The sequence below is a fragment of the Chenopodium album genome, chromosome 4 (genome assembly GCF_948465745.1).
Source record: "Chenopodium album chromosome 4, dcCheAlbu1.1, whole genome shotgun sequence".
Classification (NCBI taxonomy): domain Eukaryota; kingdom Viridiplantae; phylum Streptophyta; class Magnoliopsida; order Caryophyllales; family Amaranthaceae; genus Chenopodium; species Chenopodium album.
The window spans coordinates 56,135,974-56,162,808 of NC_137837.1; the positions used below are offsets into that span (position 1 = coordinate 56,135,974).

The 26,835-nt window shown below is 37.9% G+C and overlaps 1 protein-coding gene across 1 annotated transcript; it reads left to right on the forward strand.

The window, feature by feature from the left end:
• The first annotated feature begins 24,177 nt into the window (after window positions 1–24,177).
• On the forward strand, window positions 24,178–25,599 carry LOC145627944 (uncharacterized). The gene is made up of 2 exons (XM_081680286.1): window positions 24,178–24,318; window positions 25,147–25,599. Exons 1-2 carry the CDS (start codon window positions 24,178–24,180, stop codon window positions 25,597–25,599), a joined length of 594 nt encoding a protein of 197 aa, XP_081536412.1.
• Window positions 25,600–26,835: the final 1,236 nt, after the last annotated feature.

A 26,835-nucleotide genomic window follows, 5' to 3' on the forward strand; every position in this document is an offset into this window, starting at 1 on the left:
TTCTTCATTAACCACTTTGAGCCTCGTCTAACGTTTGGACTTCATTTCTTCAACCCACATTCACTTAACCCTGGGATTGGAAGATGTGTAATTTTATAACATTCAAAAAACAAGTAAAAAAAAAAAGAAGCAAAAACAATAAAACAATGTCTAAAGGCAAGTGTTCCAATGTCTTTGATATGAACACGTCTAAAATTGTGTCTCTCATCGAGTGCTTGGTACCGTGGCTCAGAAACATGAATGCTAAGTGAGTGATGGACCGCATGATCATAGATTGCCTACATTGATTCAAAAGAATAAAAATAAATAAATAAATAAATGAAAATAAACTTGTAGAATTCAAAATTTTCAAATTCACAATTACACTTCTTGGGGATTCTCTCGGGTCTTGAGCCTTGTACCCTTTTCTTCTTTAAACCATCAAATTAACCATATTATAATCCTTGAAAGACCTCTTTCAGGTGTACATACACTTGTGAAAAGTTCGGTTAGTGCTACGTTCGGCCTGATTCCTAACGGATACGTAGGCAACCTCACATCGAGGTGCGGCCACATTCATATTATATCATTGCATGATCGAGTCAAAGAATATCCAATGCTTACCCCTACCCATTTAGAGCTAGACTTGGGGGCTTGAACCCATATCACATTAGCTTACCCAGCCTAAAGAGTCATCATCTTTGATTCGTCTGGCATATATTTCCATCACCATAACCCTTGCATCCGGCCTTAGTATCACATTCACACACTTCACTCACACATCCATATCCATATCAATCATCCTTCCCTTTAAGATCCCTTTATCATGAAATCTTGTTTAAACACTATGCATGTTTCATTGTCTTTCAGGACAACATTCATTAAAAGAAACATTGTATACTTGCTTAGCTTGCTGACCTAAGTAATGTTCATTGTTTCATGCGTCGCATAATATGCTAAGCAACATTTATATATCAATGATTTTTAATCATACAAAGCATATCGTTCTTAGCTCCTTGACCTAAGCAACGTTCATTAAGCAATAATCACTTCATCTATATACGTGCTTAGCTTCCAGACCTAATTGACGTTCAAGATCGTTTCTGTACACCATATATGATGCTTAGCTCCATGAACTAAGTTCATTCATCTATCGTGTCACATGATGTAAATGTCCTTAGCCTCCTGGCCTAAGAACATGCATCATGCATACAATCCCTGCGATTCTTTTTGTCTTGCTCAACGAGGAAGTTCAAAATGTCTTCTCTTTTTCATGTCTTTTCTTTTGGGGAAGTTCAAAAACTTTTTCAAAATTTTTTCTCATTAAGGGAAGTTTAAAAATTAATGTTCAATTTTCACGTCTTTCTTTTTCGGGAGAAATTCAGTACCCTCCACTCGTCTCATGATAAAAATGACGAAAAATTTTTGTTTTTGCATTTTTGGTTGCTTGTGTCTGCACAAACACACCATGCACACACACATAACCATAAGTTATACACATGTCATGTCATGTAACGTCAAGCTTGGTTAAGTCAGTTGGTCAAGTCAATCATAGTCTATACGAGTCCCTTGGCAATTTTTATTTTGCAGGTCTCAATTGCAGCCCACGTCCGGGGACATGCGGACCATCTACAATCCAAGTTCGGGGACTAGCGAACCATCTAAAACCCATGTCTGGGGACAAACGGACCATCTACAGCCTACGTCCAGGGACAAGCGGAACATCTACAGCCCACGTCCGGGGACAAGTGGACCATCTACAGCCCACGTTTGGGGACAAGCGAACCATTTACAGCCCACGTTTGGGGAAAAGCAAACCAACTACAGCCCACGTTTGGGGACAATCGAACCACCATCATTTCACGGCGTAAGGTTCTCAATACATAGAGACTTGCAATCTCATCATCTATCGACTTTCCTCAGCATGGAAATTATTATCCGGTGGATTTCTTCAAGCATAGAAACCTGCCAAAATCATCTGTTGACTTTCCTCAAACATGGAAAGTGTCATCCGGTGGATTTCTTCAGGCATAAAAACCTGCTAAAATCATCTGTAGACTTTCCTCAAGCATGGAGAGTATTATTCGGTGGATTTCTTCAAGCATAGAAAACCGACAAATTCATATGTCGACTTTTTTCAGGCATGGAAAGTATCATCTTGTAGGTTTCTTCAGGCTTAGAAAGCTATCAAATTCAGCAGTCGGCTTTCCTCAAGCATGGAAAGCATTTCAACGAAACATCATCCGATGGATTCCTTCAAGCGTAGGAAGCCGCCAAACTCATTCGTCACCGATACACTGGTGTAAGATATGTATTTTATCCCATTACTCTTTTCTCTTTGGAACTAACGTTTTTCTGCAGCTATCGGCGTATACAAAGTGATTTAGGATCGCAGAACATCTTAAATCATTCTCCGTCCCTATCGAATACTTTGACTATCGTTTTCGAAACTGACGTTTCTAAAAACTCAGTCAAAGTGGGGGCTTCTGTAGACACTTAAAAATGTCTCCCCAAAACCAAACCCGATAATGAACACGTTTCACCGCCATTATTAATCGGGTTGAGTTATTAAATTTTGGAGTGATTCAATCCATGTTATATCCAATATATTTCATAAAACAATCGAATTTCTAGCTCATTTCCCTAAACCATAACATATTTTCCACTTTTTGTATCCACATCACAAAACCGAGCTGAACTGATTTTATGGATATATAATTATGATCCAATTATTATTTGGTTAAATAGGCCTTGAAAAAATCTTTCCAACCATATATCATAAGCCCAATTTCGAGCTATAATGAAAAAGATATGAGCGAAACACTAAACTCGGCCCAAAACCGACACCCTTCCACTAAAACGGCCATATCATAAAATATACAAATCATTTTCACATGATTTTAATTGGGTTGAAAATTAGACCTGATAAGCTTTCCAATGATACATTATATGCCTTATTCCGAGATACAGATCAAAAGTTATGTTGATTTTTAAAATGGGTAATAAACTAGAATCAACGCGCACAGTGCAAAAGCACCGTGTCACGGGATTGTCCCTCGTCTGACGGTGCCTGGCATCATGTCACGGTACTGTACATCATGTCACGGTGCTATTTTTGAATCTTTTTTGCGTCAAATTCCACTGTGGCACGATACCTGTTGCCGTGACACAGTACCTGTTGCCGTGACACGGTATTTCTCACCGTATGACGATGCTTAGGTTTCTTTTTAATCTTGTTGTTTAATCAAGTGATCACTAATATTTTAGAAATATGCATTAATATTAAACCAATTTAGCAAAATAATAGTTTGGAGCAAATTGAGTCTTTGTTTGCATGCCTTTGAGATCGCAGGAATAACTTTGCACTATAAGAATCGAGTAGAGGACAATGCGGGTGAATGTGACTCCATGACTCACTTCGTACCATCATCCCCGATCCTCTTTTCATGGTTCCGAACCATATGGAGTTAGCAATCTCATGGATTATGAATAGGGTGTAACCTTCACGGGTCAATCGTTGTTGCCTATCGTTGTCCCTTATCGTGGCTGCCATTTTATGATCCGTGAATGGTCTATAAGTTCCTTAAAAACTTATTGGCGGCTCCCTACTTTCCTTGTCCCTTATCTTATTATGTCAATTCCCACTTCCTATGAGTGCCAAGCATATTCACAACATGCTTTAACGTAGGCGCACTTCGAATGACGCCTACATAAATTTTTTTTTTCCCTTCTATTTCTCTCTTTTTTTTGTGTGAGGCAATCATCCCAAATAAAGATCTCGGGATTTTATTTTTAAACCATATAAGAGGTAAATAAATTACACTCTTAAATCAAGGTTGACCAACTACAACTAAAAAAATAATGAACACGAAAATAGGCACATTTAAGAATAAACATATTGATCACGTCCTATTAAGAGATGCGAACTTCTAATGTCGAACCTCATAAGAAGTAATGTCATTAGCTCGATTATAAAGTACGTAAACAAATTATCATAATAAAAAATAGTATCGCGCGCAATTATCCTTCTTGCGCTAAGGTGGAAAGTGCAACTTCAAGAGCAGCATCTACCACACGCGTTTTATTTTTTTTTTATTTTTTTTTGCGAAAACGCAAAAGGAACGATATCAAACATTTTTTTTCGCAAAAGGAACTAAAAAACATTTAATTTGATTTTTTTTTTTGAAAACCCAAAAGGAACGATAAAAAAATATTTTTTTTTTCGATTTATTTTTTTTGAAAAAACGAAAACGACGATCAAAGTAAAGGTAACTAAGTTAGACAACGTTGTTAGCCAAATAGATATTTTTAGCACCTACTTAACGTTTAACCTTGAAGCGGTAATATCGTTTCCATGTTCTATCCAATATATTTCATAAAACAATCGAATTTCTAGCTCATTTCCCTAAACCATAACATATTTTCCACTTTTTGTATCCACATCACAAAACCGAGCTGAACTGATTTGATGGATATATAATTTTGATCCAATTATTATTTGGTTAAATAGGCCTTGAAAAAAGCTTTCCAACCATATTACATAAGCCCAATTCCGAGCTATAATGAAAAAGATATGAGCGAAACACTGAACTCGGCCCAAAACCGACACCCTTCCACTAAAACGTCCATATCATAAAATATACAAATCATTTTCACATTATTTTAATTGGGTTGAAAACTAGACCTGATAAGATTTCCAATGATACATTATATGCCTTATTCCGAGATACGGATCAAAAGTTATGTTGATTTTAAAAACGGGTAATAAACTAGAATCAACGCGCACAGTGCAAAAGCACCGTGTCACGGGATTGTCCCTTGTCTGACGGTGCCTGGCATCATGTCATGGTACTGTACATCATGTCACGGTGCTATTGTTGAAGCTTTTTTGCGTCAAATTCCACCATGGCACGATACCTGTTGCCGTGACACAGTACCTGCTGCCGTGACACGGTATTTCTCACTGTATGACGATGCTTTTTCCGTGTAATTTCCGCGTTTTCCCACACTGTGACACGTTGTACTATATTGTGCCACATTGGACACTGCCATTTCACGGTACATGTGCCGTGTCATGGAATTTTCTCGTGTCTTTTCCGCGTAAACCATTCACGCGTTTTCACTTCCTGTAGGTCATATTTGTCCTGCGTCACTCTAGTTGTCCACTGTGTCACGGGAATTTGCCTCGTCCGACAATGCCAGGCACTGATTCACTGTGCTCTTTGCCGTGTAACGGTGTTATTTTTTAGGGTTTTTCTCTTTTTAGGGTTCCGCGTGTTCCCTCTACTTATTTTCCCTATATATACCCCCCTCATTTCTGCAGTTTGGGCATGAAATCCTTCCCTCTTTCTCTGTTTTACAAAAAAAAAATTATTATATTCTCTCTCTCCCATATTTTAAGCTATAAACCTATATTTATAATTACACCATTCTTCCCTTAAGCACTCTGAGGAGTCCATACTTAACCCGAGGTTTCGTCCTTAAACCAAGGCGTGAAAGGTACACATAAATGAGGGTTTGGACCAAATCAACTCTACTTTTTATTTAATTTAATTTCATTTCTATTTGATTTATATTTTTTTTAATGAAGTTACAAACAATTTATTCATGATGTAACGATTTAAAGGAACGCGCGTAATGGGAGTAATTAATTAATTTAATTACTTATTTGGTTTTTTTTTTATTACTAGTATCATGATTAGGTTATTTTATATTTGATTTGACTAACGCTATTATAGTTAAATTATTTCAAATATTGATGTTTATTCTATTTTATCACCATATTCCATGTTAAAGGGAATATGTAATTGAAAATCACGCCTAATAAGATAATTTGGACGACCGGCTTAGGTTTCTTTTTAATCTTGTTGTTTAATCAAGTAATCACTAATATTTTAGAAATATGCATTAATATTAAACCAATTTAGCAAAATAATAGTTTGGAGCAAATTGAGTCTTTGTTTGCATGCCTTTGAGATCGCAGGAATAACTTTTCACTATAAGAATCGAGTAGAGGACAATACGGGCGAATGTGACTCCATGACTCACTTCATACCATCATCCCCGATCCTCTTTTCGTGGTTCCGAACCATATGGAGTTAGCAATCTCATGGATTATGAATAGGGTGTAACCTTCACGGGTCAATCGTTGTTGCCTATCGTTGTCCCTTATCGTGGCTGCCATTTTATGATCCGTGAATGGTCTACAAGTTCCTTAAAAACTTAAAGGCTCCCTACTTTCCTTGTCCCTTATCTTATTATGTCAATTCCCACTTCCTATGAGTGTCAAGCATATTCACAACATGCTTTAACGTAGGCGCACTTCGAACGACGCCTACATAAATATTTTTTTTCCCTTCTATTTCTCTCTTTTTTTTGTGTGAGGAAATCATCCCAAATAAAGATCTCGGGATTTTCTTTTTAAACCATATAAGAGGTAAATAAATTACACTCTTAAATCAAGGTTGACCAACTACAACTAAAAAATATTAATGAACACGAAAATAGGCACATTTAAGAATAAACATATTGATCACGTCCTAATAAGAGATGCGAACTTCTAATGTCGAACCTCATAAGAAGTAATGTCATTAGCTCGATTATAAAGTACGTAAACAAATCATTATAATAAAAAATAGTATCGCGCGCAATTTTCCTTATTGCGCTAAGGTGGAAAGTGCAACTTAAAGAGCAGCATCTGCCACACGCGTTTTATTTTTTTTTATTTTTTTTTGCGAAAACGCAAAAGGAACGATAACAAACATTTTTTTTTTTCGCAAAAGGAAAGATAAAAAACATTTAATTTGATTTATTTTTCGAAAACGCAAAAGGAACGATAAAAAAATATTTTTTTTTTCGATTTATTTTTTTTGAAAAAACAAAAATGACGATCAAAGTAAAGGTAACTAAGTTAGACAACGTTGTTAGCCAAATAGATATTTTTAGCACCTACTTAACGTTTAACCTTGAAGCGGTAATATCGTTTTCTTCGTATGATATTTCTCGTAACAAGTCAAAGTAAACGTTGAACAGTGGGCGCGCGCATGACACAGAGTTGCGCGTGCTGCCTGGTAGGTTTTTTTTTTTTTTATTGCGAAAACAGAAAAAGAACGATAAAAAAACCTTTTTCCCTTTTTTTTTTGTCGAACCATAATTTTGCAAATTTTTTAAAAAAATATATCTCTAGGTAACAAGTTGGAATTAGTTAGATTAGACACGAAGCACATATTCATGTAGTCACTTCAGCACATAAAAGGAACCGTCAAAGGATACAATGCCATTCTAATGTCAAGGCTTTGGTGTCCAAGGGTATCATATCTTAAGAAACGATACACAAATAAATCACTCAACGTGTTGACGTACTCATGATATGGCCCTCTCAACATTTTGTTGACGATATGGGTGGGATGATTGTTATTGATTTCGGGATAGAATCCTAGTGTTGGCAGCCCCTAATCAATGAGCCAATCCCCAATGGTTAAAGTGTGCTATGCTTATGCATGATGCAATGTTGCTTGTTTGATTTTTACTCTTGTGAAAAATGAAGATATTATACGTTCGAGTCTCGCTCTCTAACTAGAGATTATCCAAGTTAGTACTCGTTACAATCCATAGGCAACCTAGTGTTGGAAACCTTGAACCATAATTATGAACTAATCTTGTAACCTCTATGTCCCCAGCGGAGTCCCCACTGTAAGTAGGGTGATCCCATCGTAGGGGGTCCTTCCTTAAATGCTCATTGGCCCTTTAAAATCCTAGGACTTTAAACTTGTTAGGGTTTATTAGGATTTGAATTCCTGACTGTTTGGGAGACCATCAATTACAAATGATACTCTCATCACGCTTTTTTGTAAGAAAAAAGTAGGAGTCGCCAATGAGTTTTAGGAAAATTCATAAACCTCGTTCATGCCTTTCTTCCATGTGGAGTTCATGGAATAATTAGCATGAATCGTAAGTTTACCCATGCCCAAATTGGTCTACATAAACCTGAAATGAGTTCGGGAGTGAGGGTACTAAAATAACGTTCCTTTTAGGCAAGAATCGCTATTCCAGCCCTAGTACGACCTCTGCTAGGTGTTCCTTTTTCACAATTTCATTACCAAAAAATATATGCAACGTGATACCTAAAGACTAAGTTAGTTTATTTTATTTACAAGTATTAATCATATAGGAATTACATTGCAAAAGTCGTTATTCTTTGTTTAATCAATATTCATGAAAAGAACAAAAATAAACAATATTTGCCTTGTCTTAAGTGATAAAACAACAATTAATTATCAAATTCTATTCTTGATTAACAAAAGAATACTATGTGATTTTTAAAATGATCAAACAACACTATTTATTCAATTAAAGTTATTTAAACAATAAAGGAAACGTGATTTATCTAAGTGCTCAGGAAACTAACCGTTCTTCTTTTATGTTAAATCTCTATTTAATGTGTTTATGGACTTTGTTTCTTCTTTGTACCTTCCAGAGCTTAAATGGATGGATTAGGGTTGAAAAGTAGTTGGGAATAAAGAGGGAAAAGTAGTATGATAGTAAGAGAAGTAGAGATATTAGGGTTTTGAGAATAATAGGGTTTTAATTATGATTTTTCTGGTCCTCGTAATGCTGAACGAAGACCCCTATTTATAGGCGTAGGGATCTAGATTTAGGGTTTTAGAACCGCGCCGTTAGGTGGTGCGTGAAACTCTCTTAGTCGCGCTAGGTGCCGCACGCATCTCAATGAATCGCGCGCGCAACTGATTGAGTTGCGTTGGTTTGCAGTTTGCCTTATACGAAAGCACATTTTTAAAACTTCCATAACTTTTAATTGCGGAGTACTATTAAGGCATGTGAGATATCATTGAAAAGCCTTGAATGTATATTTTCCAATGCTTTTAGAATTAGGTTAAAGATAAGTTATGGATCAAAAGTTATGGCCGTTGGAGTGCAAGGGCGTCGGTTTTGGGCCCGATTTAGTGTTGTGATCATAACTTCTTCGTTTTGGCTCAGAATTGAGCTTATAATATACCGTTGGAAAGCTCTTTGAAAGGGATATCCATTTGTTTAGGCCTTTCATGGGAATTTGATTGTTGGTTTATTTGTTTGGCTCGGTTTTCAACAATGTATGTTCCATTGGATCCAATCATTACATTTGACGCATTTGGGTCCGTTATTAATCAAGTTTAAACATGTATGAACAAGTTTAAGGCCTAATTAGTGATCAGACAAGGATCTAAGATAACTTGGTCTCAAATATGGGTTTCAACTTACTTCATAATTCTTTTCATAGTCCATAAACATTTCAACTTTAATCGAACATGAAGAACGGATTTTTGTAACATCATCGCACTTCCTTTCGGGATAAGAGGCAAAAAGTAGGTGTCTAAGGGCGGATGGACAATTGATAAAGATCCCCCAAAACCAAGTTGAGGCAGCAATAATCGAAGAAGTGGCGAAGAACTACTCTTGGGGTGGTAAAAGGAGGATTGCACCGAAGAAAGGTGGGATGTATGAATTGGAGAAGGTTGATCAATGACAACATCAGAATGAGCTTTTATCCAAGGGGCTTGCAAAATTGAACACAAGTGTTAATAGTGGGGCAAGATCTTCCCAAGTCTATTCTTTCTCTTTCCAAAATTGTGGTGCCACAAACCATGATTCATCTTACTGTGAAGGCTTGAGCCCCAAACATGTTGCGGCTTACAACACAAGGCAAGATGGATTTATGGGAAGTGGTGGAGGAGTAGCTTGGAGACAACAACCACTCGAATGTACCTTAACCTCAACAAATGGGGAAACAAGCTCAACCATCATAAAATTCCAACCCTTAATATCAAAACCCACCTCCACCTCAGAACCAAAACCCAAGGGGTAATTACCCAAGTAACATCCAATACAACAACAAAAACCAATACGACAATCAAAATCAAGGGTCTCAAAGGAGTCAAGATCAAGCATCTCAATCCGATTCCACATAAACCCAAATTCCCCAACAACTCTAAGCCATGAATAAAAAAATGCAAGAGGTCAAAGCTCATAACAAGATGGTTGATTCACAACTAGCCCAATTGGCCGATAGGGTATCTTTCAACTAACTATCTACCTTACCCGGGTAACCACAACCTAACCCCTCTAACAACTTGAAACCCGACTCTTTCAAGGCAATAACATTGAGATTGGGCACATCCTATGAGGGGCCAAAAGAAGGGGATGAAGAAGATGTGAGGGTGGAGAAGAGATTTGAAGAAGACAAAGGTGTTGGGAAAGAAGAGAATGTAGAGAAGAAGAAGCACAATGATGAGAAAACAACCTCAAGTCCTAATGAGTTTAGGAATCAAGATGAGCCGGTTCCTTTTCCTAGGAAGCTTGGGGAGAGAAACTTGAATGATAAATTTGCAAAATTCCTTGGTGTAATGAAGAACTTACACATAAGTCTCCTTTTCATCGAGGTTGTTACCCAAATGCCTTCCTACTCAAAATTTCTCAAGGATATCTTAACCAACAAGAGGAAGCTCAATGACGAGCTCATTACCCTCTCTCGTCAAGTTAGTGCACTCGTTCAAGACAAAGATGCCAAAGAAAGAGAAGGACTCGAGAAGCTTTACTTTACTAGTTAAGATCGGTAACATGGAACCTAGGGGTGCCTTGGTGGATTTAGGAGCAAGTGTTAGCTTAATTCCCCTCTCCATTGCACAAAATCTCAATATTGAAATGATTCCCACTAGAAAAATAATTCAACTAGCCGACCACTCGGTCAAACTTCCTTGCGGTGAACTTGAAGATGTTCCTATCGAAGTTGGGAATTTCTATGTGCCATGTGATTTTGTAGTGATAGATATGGAGGAAGATGTTGATACTCCTTTCATCTTGGGTTGTGAAGCTCTTAAAACCTTGGGGGCGGTCATTAATTGAAAGAACAACACCATTACATGTGAGGTGGCCAATGAGAAGATTGTCTTTGAGTTCTCTAAGTTACTCAAGACCCCCATGGTGGAGAAATGCTACTGAGTTGATGTTGTTAATGAGGAGTTTGATCGTTTGGGGACGGTAGTGATGAGGCTGCAAGATCTGATGATTGAAGCTCTTACTTGCAAGAAAGAGTTTCATTCACAAGAGGCAAGAGAGTTCGTTATGGCTTTGGAGGAAACCTCAAAGGTGGATGAGGTTGAACAAGAACTGGAAATCGAGCTTAAACAAAAAGAGAAGAAATTGGAGGAGAGTTCTACGCCTCTTCCCAAGGTATACCTCAAACCCCTTCCCTCTTCTTTGAAATATGATATTATTAAAATGAGGGAAAATACCGTATTATAGTCAATGCCTTGATGAAATTCATTTGGAAAAATTGCTTGATGTTTTGAGAAAATATAAAGATGTGATAGGGTAAAGCATTGATAATATCAAGGGTATTATCCCTTCTTTCTGCATGCATCATATTCACGTTGAAGATGATCAATCCACCTCCATTAAACCTCAAAGGAGGTTTGTAGGCGTTGCTCAAAGTGCGCCTACGTTAAAAGCATGTGTGAATATGCTTGGCACTCTTAGGAAGTGGGAATTGACATTACGATTAGGGACAACGATTAGGGACAAATAAAGTAGGGAGCCGCCAACAAGTTTTTACGGAACTTGTAAACCGTTCACGGATCATAAAAAGGCAACCACGATAAGGGACAACGATATGCAACAACGATTGAACCGTGAAGGTTACATCCCATTCATAATCCATGAGATTACTAACTCCATATGGTTCGGAACCATGAAAGGAAGATCGGGGATGATGGTACGAAGTGAGTCATGGAGTCACATTCGCCCGTATTGGCCTCTACTCGATTCTTATAGTGAAAAGTAATTCCTGCGATCTCAAAGGCATAAAAACAAAGATTCAATTTGCTCCAAACTATCATTAATCTAAATTGGTTTAATATTAATGCAACACATAATTCTAAAATATTGTGATCACTTGAATTAACAGCAAGATTAAAAAGGAACCTAAACCGGTTGTCCAAATTATCTTATTAGGCGTGATTTTCAATTACATATTCCCTTTAAACATGCAATATGGTGATCATAATAACAATATAATAGAACAATATTAATATTAGAACCAATTTAATCACAATTCCAACAACATAAAATCGTTAGAAAAATAATAAAAACAAAGGAGCATGATCCTTACTTCGATTTTGTTTGTTTACAACTACAAAATAATAAACGAGTTAGTAACTTCAAGGAAATAAATAAACAATAATTAAATTAAATTAAATTAAATAAAGTTGATTTTGGGGCCAAACCCTCAAACAGTTCTACCTTTCACGCCTTGGCTTAAGGATAGAACCTCGAGTAAAATATGGACTCCTTTAAGTGCTTGAAGAAGGAATTTTGAAGTGAAAAGGGTAGGCTAGTGTTTAGGCTAAAGCATAGAAGAGAGAAAATAAAATAAGAGAATTACTCCGTGCCCCGTTCATCAGAAATGAGGGGGTATTTATAGGGAAAATGTGCTGAGGGAGCACACGGAACCCTAAAATGATAAAAACCCTAAAAACGTATCCCGTGACACGGTCAGACTGTACCGTGACATGGGAAGCTCAACCGTCAGACGGTACACTTTCTCGTGACACGGTACACTTTTAGCGTGACGCGGGAAATTTTCAGAAAACGGGATAGAAAACACGTCAAGGGTTTACGCGGAAAAGACACGGAACGTCCCGTGTCACGGCAGACCTCCCGTGTCACGGGAAATCCCACCGTCAGACGGGAAGGATTCTCGTGACACGGTGGCAGTCTGCCGTGGCGCGGGAAATCCCACTGTCAGACGGGAAGGATTCCTGAGACACGGTGGCAGTCTGCCGTGGCGCGGGAATTTCCAGTCCATTTTCCGTCTAAATACATTTTTAACCCTAATTTCCTTCGGCTTTTTAAGTGCCGATTGATAATTTCGGGCCTTTTCTGACTTTTATTATTCGGGCTAAAATAAGAAAATAATTAAATAAAAATAAATAAAGGGTTTAGGCCAAAAATAAATAATAAAACAATGAAATAAAAAAGGTTTGGGCTAGAATTAATTAATAAGTTTGGGCTGAAATTAAAATTATGCTTTTACCAAACATCAAGACAAATCCATGGACTGTTCAAAAATATGAATTTAATAAAATACGATTTTTTAAGCACTCTCGGGATTAAATACTAAACCCGACCAATAGTGGCAGTGAAAGGTTGGTTTTGGGGAGACATTTTTAGGTGTCTACAGAAGCCCCCACTTTGACTGAGTTTGTAGAAACGTTAGTTTCGAAAACGATAGTCAAAGTAGCCGATAGGGACGGAGAATGATTAAAGACGTTCTGCGATCCTAAATCATTCTGTATACGCCGATACCTGCAGAAAAATGTTAGTTCTACAGATAAAAGAGTAAAAGGACAGAATACGTATCTACCACTAGTGTATTGGTGACAAACGGATTCGACAGCTTCCTAAGCTTGAAGGAATCCACCGAGTGACATTTGTTGAAACGCTTTCCATGCTTGAGGAAAACCGACTGAAGAATTTGGTAGTTTTCTAAGCCTGAAGAAACCTACCAGATAATACTTTCCATGCTTGAGGAAAGTCTACGTATGAATTTGGTGTCATTCTATGCTTGAAGAAATCCACTGATGATGCCTTCCATGCTTGAGGAAAGCCGATTTGGCGGTTTTCTATACTTGAAGAAAAATCCACCGATAACGCTTTCCAAGCTTGAGGAAAGCCGACTTGGCGGTTTTCTATACTTGAAGAAAAATCCACATATAACGCTTTCCAAGCCTGAGGAAAGCCGACTGATGAATATGGTGATATTCTATGCTTGAAGAATTCCACCGATAATGCCTTCCATGCTTGAGGAAAGCCGATTTGGCGTATTTCTATACTTGAAGAAAAATCCACCGGATAATACTTTCCATGCTTGAGGAAAGTCGAAAGATGATGAGATTGCAAGTCTCTGTGTATCGAGAACCTTGCATCATGAAATGATGGTGGCTCGATTGTCCCCGAACGTGGGCTGTAGATGGTCCGCTTGTCCCTGGACGTGGGCTATAGATGGTCCGCTTGTCCCCGGACGTGGGATGTAGATAAGACCTGCAAAAATAAATTTGCCAATGGACTCGTATATACTGTGATTGACTTGACCACTAACTTGACCAAGTTTGACTTGATGTGACATGACATGTGTATGACTTGTGAGTGTGTGTGTGTGTGTGTGTGTGCAGACACAAGCAAACAAAGATGCAAAAGCAAAAATTTTCCGTCAATTTTTGTCATGAGTGGAGGGTACCGACTTTCTCCCGAAAAAGAAATATGTTAAAACTGAACTTTTATTTTCAAACTTCCTTCGATGAAAACTTGGAAAAAGTTTTTTGAACTTCCCCAAAATAAAATAATGAAAAGGGAGAGAAGTTTTGAACTTCCTCCTTGAGCAAGACGAAATGATTCGTATGGATTGAATTGTTTTTCCTGAAAATAATGTATGCATGATGCATGTTCTTAGGCCAGGAGGCTAAGGACAATTACATCATGTGACACGATAGATGAATGAACTTAAGTCATGGAGCTAAGCATCATATATGGTATAAAGAAGCGATTTTGAACGTCACTTAGGTCTGGAAGCTAAGCACGTATAGTGATTATTGCATAATGAGCGTTGCTTAGGTCAAGGAGCTAAGCACGATATGCTTTGTATGATTAAAAATCATTAATATATAAATGTTTCTTAGCACATTATGCGAAACAATGAACATTGCTCAGGTCAGGAAGCTAAGCAAGTATACAATGTTTCTTCTGCTGAATGTTGTCTTTAAATATGATGAAACATGCACAGTGTTGAAACAAGATTTCATGATAAAGGGCTCTTAAAGGGAAGGATGATTGATATGGATATGGATGTGTGAGTGAAGTGTGTGAATGTGATACTAAGGCTGGCTGCAAGGGTTATAACGATGGAAAGAGATGTGAGAAGAGTTAAAGATGATGACTTTTCAGGCTGGGTAAGCTAATGTGATTTGGGTTCAAGCCCCCAAGTCTAGCTCTAAATGGGTGGGGATAAGCATTGGATATTCTTTGACTCGATCATGCATGGATATGAATATGAATGTGGCCGCACCTCGATGTGAGGTTGCCTACGTATCCGTTAGGAATCAGGCCGAACGTAGCTCTAACCGAACTTTGCACAAGTGTATGTACACCTCAAAGAGGTCTTTCAAGGGTTGTAATGTGGTTAAGTTGATGGTTTAAGGAAGAAAGGGGCAAGGCTCAAGACCCGAGAGAATCCCCAAGATATGCAATTGTGTATTTGAAAATTTTGAATTTTGCAAGTTTATTTTCAACATATTTTTTTTTTTGCTTTGAACTTTTTTTTTTTTTTTTTTTTTCATTCTTTTGAATCAATATAATGTAGGCAATCTCAGATCATGCGGTCCATCACTCACTTAGCATTCATGTTTCTCAGGCACGGTACCGAGCACTCGATGAGAGACGCAATTTAAGACGTGTTCATATCAAAGACATTGGAACACTTGCCTTTAGACATTGTTTTATTATTGCTTTGCTGCTTTCTTTTTTTCTTTTTTTTTTTATTGCTTTTTGAATGTTATACAATTACACATCTTCCAATCCCAGGGTTAAGTGAATGTGGGTTGAAGAAATGAAGGCCAAACGTTAGAGAGGCTCAAAATGGTTGCTGAAGAAATGGAATGTGATTGAATGGTTAACAGGGAATGACATGGTTGCAAAGGTGCCTCAAGTCATTGGTGTACCTTGGGTTTAGTTCGGTAATTGATTTTTTTTTTAATTGAGAATGAATGAATGAATGGAAAATTCTATGATCGAGATGTAAAGGAAAATTGCTCATTTTATTAATGGAAAAGGTAAGAAATATGACACATAGACAGTACACATGGATAACGGGAACCTATGCTAGACTTATTGGGGGAGAGGGTTGAAACAAAAGAATAAAAAAAAGCATGAAATCTTGCACGAAGGATCTGTGTGCCTTGTATTCATTACTTCTTGCCGCCTGGAGGGACAGGAAGTTTATTTGCATCCATCATGTCTTGAATGACGACCTTCAAATTCCAACATTGCTCCGTAGTGTGGCCCCTTCCTTGATGGTACTTGCAATGGGCATTGGGATTGCATTTGGCGCTCCTTTCTTCAAGTTTTGGCTCTGGAAATGGCCCAATAGGTGTGATCAAGCCTTAACTGTAAAGGCGATCAAAGGCCGCATCATAAGTCATTCCTAAAGGAGTGTAAGTTCTTTTCTTCTTGGGCAATGGAGTATCAAGAGCTAACACTTCATTGAGATCAACTTGGCTTATATTGTTGGTAGTATTTTCGTGCTTAGAAGACGAAGATGAAGGATGGTCGCTCTTCTTGTTTTTCCAAGTGTTATTATTGTTACTACCAGCAGTCTTTGTTAGCTTATCCTCGATATTGATGCCGATGTCGTATACAGCTTCGAAAGTGTTCAGTGGAAGAAATTTGAGATGTTCCCTATATTTATGAGTCGGATTTTGAATAAAGAGGCGAACCATCTCTCTTTCTTTGGGGGGATCTACCAAGAGTGAAGCTGTTTCCCTCCACCTGTTCAGGTAAGCGGTGAAGCCTTCATTCTCTTTCTGTTTGAGAATGGAGAGTTCACGTTCAGAAGTTTTAGTTTGAATGTTACACTTGTAACGATTCATGAAACTTTTGGTGACATCTTGCCAAGTCGCAGTATGCTTGGCATCTAAGGAATAAAACCATTGTTGGCAAGCATGTTCTAAGGAGAGACGGAACACCGTAGGGAAGAGTGTTACGTCCAATCCCTTAAGAGCCATGGTTGCAGAGAACGCCTTCAAATGGAATATTGGATTGTCAGTAGGCTTGAACTTTGGAATATCAGCAGTGGAGAACTTTTCAGGGAGTCTATCCTTCACATCCAAAGGAGTGGGAGGCCGTTCCACATAAGTGAAATCCTCAGAGATCTTACTCATTTGTTCCTTCAGTTTGTCAAGGGTGGAAACAGTGACCTTGTTTTGTTCTATGGTAGTGACCCTAGTGGTAAGGGTTTGCATCATGGAAGACAGTGCCTCAATGGATTTGTTTATGTTCTCAATGTCTTCTTTAGTGGCCATTGAAAGGTGATGAGTAACGGAGATGACAAAGTTCTCTTTGAACGCCTATTAGATCTGAGAGATTGTTGCGGTAATGGCTCGAACCGTATTGATCTATCCCTGTTCCTTGACCAAGTACTATGAAATAAAATAATTCAATTAATTGTTTGACTCATTGCTCAAGATAGGAAAGGAAGGAAAAAAAAAATAGACATTTGAAAACAGGTGAGAAAACTCCACTCATTTTTTATTATGACGAAAAAAGGGTGCATGAACTTTATATACGATCATAAACGAACTGGTGCATGACTCGAGTCGGAACATAAAGAAAGTGTGTGGACTATACTTGACTCGTGAGTGACTCAGTGATGTTATAAGACTCGTGGTATGATCGTATGGCTAGACATGTGAACAATAACCAAAATGACTAACGCGAGGACCAAATTAACACGGAAGACTTGACTGACGCTTTCTTTTTCTTTTTTTTTGAAAATTCCACCGTGTAACGGTGGAAATTTGCCGTGACACGGTAGAGTTTCCCGTGGCGCGGCAGCCATTCCCGTGCCACGGTAGACGCTGACGTGGCACATGTTTTTTTTTTTTTTTTTTTTTGCCGTGACACGGGAACTTCTCCCGTCAGACGGGATAAAATCCCGTGTCACGGGAATATTTTACATTTTTTTTTTTGTTTTTACAGGTCCACCGTGCCACGGTGGACTGTGCCGTGACACGGTGGACAGTCCCGTGTCGCGGCAACCATTCCCGTGCCACGGTGGCACGGGATTTTTTTATTTTTTTTTAAAAAAAAAAGCTATAATTTTGAAATTCTACTTGTTTATTTTTAAAGGGAGGATACCATCCGACTTACTCTAAAAAAAATGACACAAAAACAAGACTTCCCTAAAATACGGTCAAAAAAGTGGTGCACGACTTAAAGCAAAAAAGTGTGTGAACACGACATGTGAGTGATTAAGTGAGGTTATGGACGCGTGTTTTGACCGTAAAACTAGACACGACACAAAACTGGACACAGCATTCGCACAAAAATCGAAAAAAGGACTGACAGGACACTTTTCTGGGCACCGTGTCACGATACAGACAGTCATGACACGATGCAGTCTGCCGTCAGACGGTAGACAGCACCGTGTCACGATACTGTTCTCCGTGGCGCGACAGAACATGCCGTGACACGGTGCGCAGTTCCAGGTCAGTTTTGTGATTTTTCCAAATTTAACCGATTTTAGATCCGTACTAATTACTATGTGAGAATAATAACCCTCGGTCATGGGTTAAACAAAAGAGCAACACATGAAGGTTAGCACCAAACAACCACGTAGCATTTAGGCACGATGATGTAAAAAAGTTCGCAACCTAGAGTCAAGATCTATGTTCAACTATTGGTCAAGCTTTGGGTGTCAAAAAGGGTACCATGGTTAAGAGTTTGGACGCGTTAGCAAGGCAACCTCCCTTGATGGTGTATGCCAACGGGCGGCTCCGCGAGTTCGTGATGAAATCGAACTCGACTCCATGGTTTGGGTGGATTTAATAACTCGGATGAACCCTTATTGCCATGAGCGTTTTTGGGTCGATAGAGCTTAAATCCCCCGGGGCTAAGACGCATGTAGAACACATAGGTTTTTTCAGAAAAATCGAAGGAAGTCAACTGTGAGGAAAGAAAATAAACCACCGGACTGATTTTAGGACTGCCGTGACACGACCAAAATTCCCGTGTCACGGTACTGTGCACCGTCAGACGGTGCACTGTACCGTGACACGGCAGATTCTGCCGTGGTACGGCAATCAGAAGATCTGACTGGTGCCCTGTTTTCCTTCGCGCGCAACCAAGTTATCCAATTTTTCCTACGGGACAGACTTGAATGCGACGTTAAAACGTCTATGCAGATGCAAAAATGCCAAATTAATCACAGGAATATTTTTTCAAGAATCTTTCAAGTTTCATCCACTCATCTTAATTAAATACCGATCACTTAAATCGATAAATAATTAAGAATCCTCCCCAGTGGAGTCGCCAAATTGTAGGCGTCGCTCGAAGTGCGCCTACGTTAAAAGCATGTGTGAATATGCTTGGCACTCATAGGAAGTGGGAATTGACATTACGATTAGGGACAACAATTAGGGACAAATAAAGTAGGGAGCCGCCAACAAGTTTTTACGGAACTTGTAAACCGTTCACGGATAATAAAAAGGCAACCACGATAAGGGACAACGATATGCAACAACGATTGACCCGTGAAGGTTACACCCCATTCATAATCCATGAGATTAATAACTTCATATGGTACGGAACCACGAAAGGAGGATCGGGGATGATGGTACGAAGTGAGTTATGGAGTCACATTCGCCCGTATTGGCCTCTACTCGATTCTTATAGTGAAAAGTAATTCCTGCGATCTCAAAGGCATACAAACAAAGATTCAATTTGCTCCAAACTATCATTAAGCTAAATTGGTTTAATATTAATGCAACACATAATTCTAAAATATTGTGATCACTTGAATTAACAACAAGATTAAAAAGGAACCTAAATCGGTTGTCCAAATTATCTTATTAGGCGTGATTTTCAATTACATATTCCCTTTAAACATGCAATATGGTGATCATAATAACAGTATAATAGAACAATATTAATATTAGAACCAATTTAATCACAATTCCAACAACATAAAATCGTTAGAAAAATAATAAAAACAAAAGGAGCATGATCCTTACTTCGATTCTGTTTGTTTGCAACTACAAAATAATAAACGAGTTAGTAACTTCAAGGAAATAAATAAACAATAATTAAATTAAATTAAATTAAATAAAGTTGATTTTGGGGCCAAACCCTCAAACAGTTCTACCTTTCACGCCTTGGATTAAAGACAGAACCTCGAGTAAAATATGGACTCCTTTGAGTGCTTGAAGAAGGAATTTTGAAGTGAAAAGGGTAGGCTAGTGTTTAGGCTAAAGCATAAAAGAGAGAAAATAAAATAAGAGAATTACTCCGTGCCCCGTTCATCAGAAATGAGGGGGTATTTATAGGGAAAATGTGCTGAGGGAGCACACGGAACCCTAGAATGATAAAAACCCTAATAACGTATCCCGTGAAACGGTAAGACTGTACCGTGACACGGGAAGCTCCACTGTCAGACGGTACACTTTCCCGTGACACGGTACACTTTTGGCGTGACGCGGGAAATTTTCAGAAAACGAGATAGAAAACACGTCAAGGGTTTACGCGGAAAAGACACGGAACGTCCCGTGTCACGGCAGACCTCCCGTGTCACGGGAAATCCCACCGTCGGACGGGAAGGATTCCCGTGACACGGTGGCAGTTTGTCGTGGCGCGGGAAATCCCACCGTCAGACGGGAAGGATTCCCGTGACACGGTGGCAGTCTGCCGTGGCGCGGGAATTTCCAGTCCATTTTCCGTCTAAATACATTTTTAACCCTAATTTCCTTCGGCTTTTTAAGTGCCGATTGATAATTTTGGGCCTTTTCTGACTTTTATTATTCGGGCTAAAATAAGAAAATAATTAAATAAAAATAAATAAAGGGTTTGGGCCAAAAATAAATAATAAAACAATAGAATAAAAAAGGTTTGGGCTAGAATTAATTAATAAGTTTGGGCTGAAATTAAAACTATGCTTTTACCAAACATCAAGACTAATCCATGGACTGTTCAAAAATATTAATTTAATAAAATACGATTTTTAAGCACTCTCGGGATTAAATACTAAACCCGACCAATAGTGGCGGTAAAAGGTTGTTCATCATCGGGTTTGGTTTTGGGGAGACATTTTTAGGTGTCTACAAGGTTGAACCCCAACCTCTAAGAGGTTGTTAAGAAAGAGATTTTGAAACTACGTGAAGCGGGCATCATCTATGCTATCTTCGATAGCAAATGGGTTAGCCCGGTTCATGTAGTTCCAAAAAAGGGTGGAATGACCATCATTAAAAATGAAGGAGTAGAGGAAATATCCATCCGGACGATGACCGGGTGGAGGATGCGTATTGATTATTGGAGATTGAACAAAAATACAAAGAAGGACCATTTTCCTCTCTCATTCATGGACTAAATGTTGGAAAGACTTCCTAGCTATGCTTTCTTTTACTTCTTAGATTATGGGTACTTCGGATTTTTCCATATCCCTATCCATCCAAGTAACCAAGAGAAAACTACTTTAATTAGTCCATATGTAATATTTGCATACCGAAGAATGCCATTCGGGTTATGCAATGCTCCTTTAACTTTCCAACGATGCATGACTTCTGTTTTCTATGAGATGCTTGAAAAAGAAATTGAAGTATTCATGGATGATTTTAGTGTTGGTGGCTCATCTTTTGACAATTGTCTTTATAATCTTGAAAAAGTTTTTAAAAGGTGTCAAGAGACAAGTTTGGTTTTGAATTGGGAAAAATGCCACTTTATGGTTGAGGAGGGTATTGTCCTTGGCCACAAAGTTTCAAAGAATGGCATTGAGGTTAATCCGACAAAAGTTTCGGTGAATGCAAAGTTGCCCCTTCCTACCTCCATCACGGGAGTAAGATCTTTTCTTGGGCATGCCGGTTTTTACTAGGGGTTCATTAAAGATTTTTCATCAATCCCCAAACGTTTGACCGAATTACTCAAAAAGGATGTTGTTTTTAGCTTCCATGAGACTTGTTGAAGACAACTAAAAATGTCTCCCCAAAACCAAACCCGATGATGAATAACCTTTCACCGCCATCATTGGTCGGGTTGAGTATTTAATATTGGAGTGCTTAAATCCATATTTCCATTTCATAAACCAACCAAACTTCTAGCCCATTTCCCCAATCCATTACTTATTTTCCTCTTTCGTTCCTTTAAACCCAAAATAATTTATATCGTGTCCTTTAAAATCATTCATTTCATGTCCTTTTTATAAAAACGTTTAATACAGTTATATTTGGTCCATAATCTGAGTCCAATGATTTAATATTTGGATGGGGCTTTAAAAGAGCTTTCCAACGATATATTATAAGACCAAATCCGAGTTATAACGAATAAGTTATGGTCAAAATATTAAACTGAGCCCAAACCGAACCTAAGCCCACCTTACCTACGACCCAATGATCATGTGGAGGGTCCAAATTATTTAATCCCATTACTAAACCAATTATGATTAATTATAAGCTTCTATAAGTTTCTAAAAGATCCTAGTTATCCTTTTTGAAAAGATAAGATTAAAGAGTTTGAAATTGAATAAAACTCTTTTTTTTAAAAAGTCCTAATTTTATTCGAATTGAAAGACATTCAAAGATAGACAGATATTATTTTCTTGCCTCATAGTTTTTATCCAAATTTTATATGGTTGGATATCCCTTGAAATTATCTTTCCAATGATATATTATAATATCAATTCCGAGCTATAACGGAAAAGATATGAATAAAATGTCAAACTCTATCCAAAACTAATATTGTCTCACTATTTCGGCTATATCTTTTGTTCTACAAAATATTTTAATCCGATTCTAATTGGGTTAGAAAGTAGACTTCAAGAGATTTCTAACTATATCTTATTCATGTTATTCCAATTTTTGGATAAAAAGATATGATAAAAACAAAAACCGCAAAAATTGCTGTCTATCGCAAGAGTTTTATCCGATTCGAATTCTTACCCTTTCTTGATTCTTCGACCTTCTTTTTTCTCTATAAATAGAGGTCATATCTTCCCTTTTCCAATCATCAACAAGATTGATCACAATTTTATTCTCTTCTCCCTCTTTAGCCTAAACACTAGCCTCCCCATTCTTTTACTATTTCTTCCTTTAAGCACTCCAAGGAGTCCATACAATACCTGAAGTTCTATACTTTAACAAAGGCGTGATAGGTAGAATTAACTGAGAGTTTGGACCAAATTAAATCTATATTTATTAAATTTAATTTTAATTTGCTTTATATTTTTATTGAAGTTACTAACAGTTTATTCATGATGTAGCAATTTAAAGGAACGCGCGGAATGTGAGTAATTAATTAATTAATTTAATTACTCTTATTTTATTTTCATATTGCTAGTATCATGATAAGGGTTATTTTATATTTGATTTGACTAACGCTATTATTATTAAATTTCTTCCAATTTTAATGTTTTATTCTATTGTTATTATTGATCACTATATTGCATGTTTAAAGGGAATATGTAATTGAAAATCACGCCTAATAAGATAATTTGGACAACCGGTTTCGGTTCCTTTTTAATCTTGTTGTTAAATCAAGTGGTCAATAATATTTTAGAATGATGTGTTTCATTAATATTAAACCAATTTAGCTTAATAATAGTTTGGAGCAAATTGAATATTTTGTTTGTATGTGTTTGAGATCGCAGGAATAACTTTTCACTATAAGAATCGAGTAGAGGGCAATACGGGCGAATGTGACTCCTTGACTCTCTTCGTACCATCATCCCCGATCCTCCTTTCGTGGTTTCGAACCATATGGAGTTAGTAATCTCATGGATTATGAATGGGGTGTAACCTTCACGGGTCAATCGTTGTTGCCTATCGTTGTCCCTTATCGTGGTTGCCTTTTATGATCCGTGAACGGTTTACAAGTTCCTTAAAAACTTGTTGGCGGCTCCCTACTTTCCTTGTCCATAATCGTATTATGTCAATTCCCACTTCCTATGAGTGCCAAGCATATTCACACATGCTTTAATGTAGGCGCACTTCGAACGACGCCTACACTTGCCTTGAGGCGTTTCACAAGCTCAAGGAAGCTCTCATTTCTTCTCCCATTGTGAAAGCTCTGAATTAGATCTTGCCTTTTGAGCTATTGTGCGATTCTAGTGACTTTGCAATAGGTGTTGTGGTTGGCCAAAAGAAAGAAAGAAGATATTGTGTCATCTACTATGGAACTAGAACTCTTGATGAAGCTCAAAAGAACTACACTATAACGGAAAAGGAAATGTTAGCGGTGGTGTTTACATTTAATAAGTTTTGATTCTATCTTATTTGCGCTAACGTGATTGTGTACACAAATCATATAGCGGTTCAATATCTCATGACCAAGAAGGAAGCAAAGCCACGTCTTATTCGTTAGGTTCTCCCCTTACAAGATTTTCACATAAAAATGAGGTTCAAAAAGGGAGCGGTGAACTACGTTGCGAAAAATTTGTCTAGGATTCCTTTTGAGAACAAGGAGGATGTGCCAATCAATGAGGAAATGGGATTTAAAAACACTTATGGATATTTCTTCGGCATCAAGCCCATGGTATGTTGATATGGCAAATTTTCTTTCTTGTGGAGTCATTTTCCCAGATCTCTCTTCTCAGCAAAAGAAACGGTTTTTTACGGAGGCAAAGATGTACTTTTGCAATGACCCATACCTTTTAACTAATGTGGAGATGGCCTTTTTCGTATGTGTGTGTCGGACCATAAGATTGAAGGAGTTCTTGAGCATTGCCACTCGTTTCCATGTGGAGGCCATGGCAGAGTTGACAAGACGGTGGAAAAGATTTCCCAATCTCTCTTGCGGTGGCCAAAGATGCATAAGGATGCTCACAAGTTTGTGTTAAGATGCGATAGGTGTGAACGAAGTTGTGGCATAACCAAGAGATATAAAATGCCTCAACAAAACATTTTGGAAGTTAAGCCTTTTGTTGTGTGGGGTGTCGACTTTATGGGGCCTTTTGTTTCCTCTTGTGGGAATTTATGTATCTTGGTAGTCGTTGATTATGTGACTAAGTGGATTGAAGCCATACCTTCTCCTGCCAATTATTATAAGGTTGTGTTAAAGCTTCTTAAAAAGATCATTTTTCCTCGATTTGGGGTTCAAAGGGTGTTAATTAGTGATGGAGGCTCCCATTTCGCCAAAAAGCAATTTGAAGCTCTTCTCAAGAGATATGAAGTTCATCACAAAGTTGGTCTTCCCTACCATCCTCAAAATCGAGGTCAAGTGGAGGTATCGAATTGAGAAATCAAGAATCTTCTTGAAAGGATGGTAAACAAATCGAGGAAGGATTGGTCGTTCAAACTTGATGAAACGATATAGGCTCTTAGGACGGCATACAAGACTCTAATAGGTACAACCCCTTATCAGTTAGTCTATGGGAAACTTTGTCATTTGCCGGTGGAACTAGAACATAAAGCTTGGTGGGTTATCAAGGAGCTAAACATGGATATGTCGTTGGCCGGTGAAAAGAGATTGCTCAAGCTCAATGAACTTGAAGAGCTTAGATATGTTGTATATGAAAACTCAAGGCTATATAAAGAGAAGATAAAGAAGTGGAACGACAACAAGAGCTTCAAGGTTGGAGATAAGGTGTTGCTTTTTAACTCAAGGCTTCGTTTGTTTCCGGGAAAACCCAAGTCCAAATGGTCGGGGCCTCTTGTGGTTTTAAAGACTACTCCCTATGGTTCTTTTGAGTTAGATGCGGGCGGTAACAAATTTAATGTCAATGGTCATCGATTGAAGTATTATTTTTGCAAGGAAGAAGTCGGTCTCATTGAAATCTGTAGGATTGATCCTATGGATCCCAACCCTCCCCCTTGATGGATTTTTCTCATGGTCAAGCTAGTGACCTCATAAGAAGCGCTGTTTGGGAGGCAGCCCGAGTTCTTGACTCTTTTCATTTATATTTTCCTATTTTTAGTCATTTTGTTGATGATCTCTATCTTATGTTTCTTTAGTTTTTTTTTTTGTAGGTGCTTTGACCTTTGGGTACTACGTGTGTAGTTAGGGATTTGAGGTTTAATATCATGATTTATCAAGTCAAAATTGATTTAAGAGTGGAGAAGAATGAAAGAACATTTTTCACAAGTGAAAAGAGGAACCGCCCAAGGAGAGCCCTCTCCAAGGGCCTTTGGGCGTGGCTAATGAAGGAGGGGGCGCAAACCTGTTTTCCACCAATTTTGACTTCTTTCATTCAATCTCTCTCTAAAAACCCCTTAACCCTCAACCTTAAATGCTTAAGATCATCAAATTCCACCAATTTTCATATCAAAATTCACAAAACCTCCTCTATTAACATCAAATTCATCATTGTTCTACAATTTCCATCATTAAGGGTTCAAATATTTCAAGGTTCACCATTGTTAAAGCAAGTGGAGTTCTTGTTCTTTTGGGCTAATATGAGTTTATTGTTGTCTTCATAGTTGGTATAATCTTCTTCTTTCTAGTTTTATTGCATTTTTGAGCAAGTTTTGGATGATTTTCATGGTTAATTCTTGTAATTTTTGCTAGGCGGTATTTTATGCTTGAATTGGTGATTTTTTTGTTGACATTGATTTAATCTTGGTTTATTATTGTTGTGAGTTGATTAGTTGGAAATTCTTGTGGAAATTTTTGGTTATATTGTGTTGTTTAGATTTGAGATATATTTGTATTGTTGAGGCTTGTGTTGTGTGATTTGTGGGTGGATTTGTTGGATTGAATTTTGGAGTTGTGAGATTTAATTGTTTGAAAAGTGAAAATGGTGCTCAAATTTGGTTCTAAGAAGAGGAAGAGTGGAAAGGAACCACAAAGTTCTCATTCCTAAACACCTTAAACCAATGAACAACAACCTCCACCACCTTTACCCCTAACAAAATTCACAAATCCAATCCACAAAACCAACTACGATAACCTCTAATAAAGAAAAATTCATCCCTTTAAGCACTACCATCAACCCACCACCACAAGATTGGGAATTGATGACGATTGTTGGTTTATACTCAACAATATTAGGCTAAACTCCTTTGTTACAAAAGCCTATACCACATACCATGAGCCCACATTGGAGTTCTTAGC

Bases quoted from the DNA above. Each gene is read 5' to 3' on its own strand.
- LOC145627944 (XM_081680286.1), top strand. From the start codon at position 24,178: ATGAGGTTCAAAAAGGGAGCGGTGAACTACGTTGCGAAAAATTTGTCT. The intron at 24,319-25,146 runs GTATGTTGATAT...ACCCCTTATCAG, and splicing joins TCTTCGGCATCAAGCCCATG to TTAGTCTATGGGAAACTTTG.